Source organism: Trachymyrmex septentrionalis, unplaced genomic scaffold (assembly GCF_001594115.1).
Source record: "Trachymyrmex septentrionalis isolate Tsep2-gDNA-1 unplaced genomic scaffold, Tsep1.0 scaffold19, whole genome shotgun sequence".
NCBI lineage: Eukaryota > Metazoa > Arthropoda > Insecta > Hymenoptera > Formicidae > Trachymyrmex > Trachymyrmex septentrionalis.
The window spans coordinates 261,022-266,642 of NW_017305071.1; the positions used below are offsets into that span (position 1 = coordinate 261,022).

The following is a 5,621-nucleotide window of genomic DNA, read 5'->3' on the forward strand; positions in this document are numbered from 1 at the left end:
GATTTGATTGATGCGACTTCCTCAATCTGCCGATAAAAAGCGGTATTTCGGCGGTATTATCTGTTTCTGAAGAATGTGCGTTAGTGACGAATGCTTTTTCGAGTGCCTGCAATTGCATACAGTCCACAGTATGCTCGCGCGTGCGCAGGCGGCATATAATAAACAAATTTGTAAAGAGCCACTCAACCACGATAAATTCTCATTAATACGAGATCCAACAAATTGCTCGGATAATTACAGGCGCGCGATCCCGCGATTAATCACTTCAGCGCCGGCTTTGTGATCCGCTGCTACGATAACATCCGCTCGACGTTCTCCGCGCCATTGTTTCCCCCGCGCTATTGTCGGGCTTTCAGTTTCCGTCCATAAACATTTCCAGTACTAAGGCTCTCGCGTGAGATTCTTCGCGGCATTGTCCACTGAAAATTGTTTCCTACGGTAGACCGTGTCCGAGGAACTCCAGCCATCCCGCGGGAATTTGGCGAACGAGCCTCCCCCGGAAAATTAGCTTAGGCTTCCGTTCTCTCGACCGCCATCTAGTTTTCCAACCGTTTTCATCCCCCCTGCGTATACTATTCTTGTTAACATTCAAGTATAATATGACGATCTTACGATCCTTTCATTTCAATTTTTATATTTTCACCTTAATTTACGAAGTGAAAAACAGAAATAATTCGTTGATCGAAAGTTAATAAAAAAAAAAATTAAGTTGGCACAAAATATCGCAACTTACCAGAACGGTGTAGAAAACACATACGACACATACGATGCTTCCGATCAAGTGTATATTGATTCCGCTCACTACAATGAATTATCGGATGTTTTAATGGAAGTAGGTTAAAATCTTAACGTGAATAATGTGTAGCTATATAAAGTACCTTGATTCAATGCCAATGCAGGGACATAGACTACGATTGATTGGTAAAGAATCTGAAATTAATTGATTCGTATTCAATTTACTCTTTGAAATCAGTCACGAAAGCATAAACAGGCCAGATGTAAACTTACCACGTCAAAAACAAAAATTGAAGAAATCAGAATCCTTACGGTGCGATTGAATCGAATTTCCAGATACTAAAAGAAGAGGACCGTGAAAATTGTGCCATATCGAGAGGTATACTAAACGGAATTAAATGGAAAGAACTAACCTCGTAAACGGAGTTAAGTTGTAAGGCAGTAAAGACAGGAAGATATACAGTAGCGACCACGATACCGGAGAAAAGAATCGAGAAGATCGTGATCCAATATTGCGTGCCAAAGTTGTAGATCTCCGCCGGAGTGCCCAAAATCGTCACGCCTGATATGAAACTACAGTTACGATCGAATTAAATATTCTGTATAACTAATCGATCAAGCCCGAATTATACGATAAATACGAGAGACGAATCATTTTTTTACACGAAAAGAATGATTTTGATGAGGTACCTAAAAATTTAGCTCGATACAAATCTGAAAGTAATTTTGTTGAACCATTAAAATAATTTTAAAGGAATCTCGAGTACAATGAGTAATGCTACAAAAAGTTTCGACATTTTAGCAACCAGTTTGAACATCCTATAAAATTTTTTTTGTAACAAGATTAATTTCAGATCTGTATCTAGCTAAATTTTTAGATACTTTTGTAAGATCATTCTTTATGTAATATTAATCTTCAAAATTGACGTGAACATTGAAAATGTACGAAAATTATACGAAAATATATTAAAAGAGTCTTTATGCCGAATTAAGATATGAAATTTACGATGGCGATAACAAAAACTGTTTAATTTTTTAACACTAACGAACTCTCTTTAATTCTTCCGCTATGCTTCAGAATGTTTTAAATCCTCGTTTTTCATTCATCCCTTATTTCCTTTTTTTTTTCTTTCAATAGTCTTAAATCGTGTAGAATGACGAACCAAGCTTACCTGGCGACGAGAGAGGCGGACACGGGAAAGAGTCCTAAGCTCCTTCCTCCAAGCAGGTAGTCCTGTGTGCTCGACTTTTGCGCTCTTCTGAAGTGCCATAAGCCGGCTGCAGCAGACACGAAGAGCATAAGTGCGAACACCAACCAATCGATCCAATGAAAGTATCCTCTTTCCGATACAGCTATCATCTTTACTGAAATCAAAGAGCTAAATCTATCCAATGCATTCGAAATGATGCATTACGCTCAACTAAACCTCTTAAACATGCATATACCGCAACATATAATTATTATAAAATACAATTCTTCTTAGCATGTATATTCTTAGCATATCTTAATCACATTACGTTGGTACATTAATTTATCATATATGAATACATAATTTATTATCTATTTAGTTATTTTATTTTTGTCAAAAATGTTAATATTTCAACTTCTCTAATTCTTTTTTTTTTGTAGTCTTTCTATTAATTAATTGCACCATTATTGACATTTGTTAATCAGGCTATTGATACTACTACTAATTTAAATCGTAAGTGCCATTCAATGACAGATATTAGAGAATCGACGGTATACATGAAACTTAATTGACCTTATTGATTGCGGCTGCTTACAATGACAAAGATTTTCGCATATAATTATAATAATTATGTTAATTATTTCACGTTTAATACAATTCATTCTTTCATGGACAAGAAAAAAATTGTTTCGCAATCACTATACTTTTGCATCATATTACGTATTGCGTTTCTTTTAGATCAGCATAAAAATGTGAGTCATATTTCAGATTAAGTCGACGATATTTTTAATCCGCTGGTCCTGCTGCAAGGACTAGCGACTGGCGCGTCGCCAGAAATATTGCGCTCGGTTCTTTATTCACCTTGTACAAGTCGCGTTTTACGGTCCAGCGTTTATCAGTGCAAGGGGCAGTAATTAAGTATCACGCGTTATAATAAAGATACATCAAGGATGTATGTCACGTCATCAATTGATCGCAAAGGATATTGCAAACATATCGTCAATGCCCGCCATCGTTAACGTTTCCCTGTTAGAGAAGCCACTGGCCTGTGACTTCTTCGCACGTGCTAGTAATTTGGTCTTGTTAAATGTTGAATGAAAATCGTAGCAGTGTGTTCTCAGTTCCACAGCTTACGATGCCATCCCTCAAATCTCGTATTTCGGTTCTACATTAACGAGCGAGGTGAATTACAATTATTCGTATATTAGATTACGGCCTAATCAGAGGAAGATGATCTAATCAAAGGGATTTTCAATCACGACTAAAAAGAATTAACTCAAAAAGGGGACTGAAAAATATAAGTCGCTGCATTATTACGAATTTCCAGTTGTTTTATATATACATGGTATCTTGTTATATATATGATACTTAATGGTAGATTTCTGAGATCATTTTAAGACGAAAATTCTAATACCAAAAATATATCGAGGTTAATATATGGTCTTTAAAATTATAAACATATAAAGTAAGTATAATAAATCATATTACCTTGGGCATTCATGATACTACGTAAAAAGTGCTAAAAGCAAAAGTTCGTTGTCGCTTCTTATTAATATCTATATAAATATTATGCATACAGAGATAAAATTATTAATATTTCTAATTATTAATATTTATTATGTTAAAAAACTTTTTTTTCAACATTTTCGTATTAAGATTTTCGTCTCAAAATGATCTTAGGAGTCTCCCCTTAAGCGTTATTACGGAATATTCTGTGTGTGTGTGTGTGTGTGTGTGTGTGCGTGTCTCATTTCTATTTTTATATACAATCACATTTTGATTCTTACGATGTTATTATAAAAAAGTGTCTTTACTGGTGTTAGAGTTTATTTGGCAGTAGATATACTATATTTCTAGTCACATGAAATTACGGGTTCGAAGTTCTGTTATTTTCTGGTCAATCAGGGTCAATTGCAGAGTCGCGAGCGTTAACAAGCGGAAAGTCCGTTGGTAAACCGAATGTAAGACCGATTGTGATATCGGTTTTCATTACTGTTCTCAGTACAATTTGCATTGCTAATTAATATTCAAATCACCAAGGCTATTCTATGTCAAATGTTTGAAAAATTACTTGCATATTCGTCAATACCGCGAAATTTAATCGCTACGCTTCTACAATTCTTCTGAAGATAGATAAAATAACATCTCATAAACGATGATTTCATCAATATTTGATGAGGAAAGCTACAATTGGGCTAATCTCGCCCGTTATCTTTCTATATAAAGTCCAACAGTCAATCAACGTCAAAGTAATGAAATTCGATCCAAATATTATAGACAAATACATGAAATATAGCCAAACGAAAAGACTTTAGAAGTTGGATCAAGGATTTCCTCAAATTCGAAATTTTTCAACTTCATTTTGATTGGAGTACTTCCTACTATTACGATTATTTACAGTATAACATATGCTGAATGAATGTAATTGGTCGCATCAACAGTTGATAATTCGCATTTACCGACCATTATGATCACGCACGAAGTAGTCGACAGACGATATATGCTTCTATTGTTATTAATAGTCATTCCTTATATTTAGTACACCTAATTACGTGATGCATCGAGACATTCGCGATAATGTTCCGTAGCAAGAACTCAGATATAATGACAGCGATGCACGGACTATCCTTAATCAGCGATCGGTAAGAGGTGCATAATGTGTTTGTTTAATTTTCTGCCTTTGTCAGATTTTTCTTTTTCTGAATTTCCGTCGTTGATCTTCTCTTTGTATAATACAAATGCAACTGATGGTTGTAAAGAGATTTTCCAGAATTGCGATCATAACTGAAGAAACTTAAAAAATTCTTTCCTTTTCGGCACAATCACGTAGAAGAACGGAACAAATTTTATAACTGCGTTATCTCGAATACGCGTATGTACTTAAAGCGTCATATAACAAGCAGTGTCGAAAATTCAATCATCCTATTTTTACCGAAGATTTTCAAGCGAACTATATTTACTTTTGCTCAAGCAGAACAACAAGTCATTATGATATTAAAAATTATGTTTAAAATAATTCTAAAATGCTCATTAAATTGATCATTTTTCAATTTCCGAATCATTTTAATGTCATTTTAATAATATCGTGACTTGCTGTTTTGCTTGAACGTAGCGTATGTCTCATAAACTATACTAACAATCTGGATTTATTTCGTGCAGTTTGGAGAACTGACTGATAAAAATGAATCATATCCAACCGGTTTGGTAGCACGAGAAAAATTAAATCTATCCTGAAATTCAACATTAAATGCCATCATGGACTCACTGGAGGAATTTAAAAAAAAAAACGATCTTGTTCGCGTCTCTATCCTTATCTCGATAAAAGAATTATATTATTTGATTTTTCTTTTTTTGAAAATCGTATACTTAAAATTGTCGACGCATTACTAACCTTGGAGCCAAAATTGAAACTCGAATTTCTATTTCATTCCAGTCCGATTCTAGATTTCTGTTGTACCGGGTACTGCTACACCGTGTGGCGGTGTTTTCAAACACACCGCAATCCTTTTTCCTCCAAATGACAAACAGTGGTTGTTTGTTTTTTTTTTCTTTTCTTTTAAACAATATCAATACGTCTGTACTATTTTTCCGTTCTCTCTTTCTGTCTTTCTTCGTCTCTTCCCTTCAAGTTCCGGATCTTTTTTTTCTTCTTTTTTTTCTTTTTATTGATTGTTCGCAAATCACATCGTCAATATT

The 5,621-nt window shown here is 34.6% G+C and overlaps 1 protein-coding gene across 2 annotated transcripts in view; it reads right to left on the minus strand.

The window, feature by feature from the left end:
* LOC108746890 (sodium-coupled monocarboxylate transporter 1) overlaps window positions 1–5,610 on the minus strand; it is a 9,161-nt gene extending 3,551 nt beyond the window's left edge. The window contains exons 1-6 of one of the 2 annotated variants that reach the window (XM_018483965.1): window positions 5,317–5,610; window positions 1,908–2,100; window positions 1,149–1,308; window positions 1,009–1,074; window positions 879–930; window positions 734–801 (exon numbers count right to left, since the gene is read on the minus strand). In XM_018483965.1, coding sequence (XP_018339467.1) covers window positions 734–801; window positions 879–930; window positions 1,009–1,074; window positions 1,149–1,308; window positions 1,908–2,095 — 534 coding nt within the window. In that variant the 5' untranslated portion in view covers window positions 2,096–2,100; window positions 5,317–5,610. Of the gene's footprint in view, window positions 1–733; window positions 802–878; window positions 931–1,008; window positions 1,075–1,148; window positions 1,309–1,907; window positions 2,101–5,316 lie in introns of those variants that run through there. The other variant, XM_018483964.1, reaches the window with a different exon arrangement.
* Window positions 5,611–5,621: the final 11 nt, after the last annotated feature.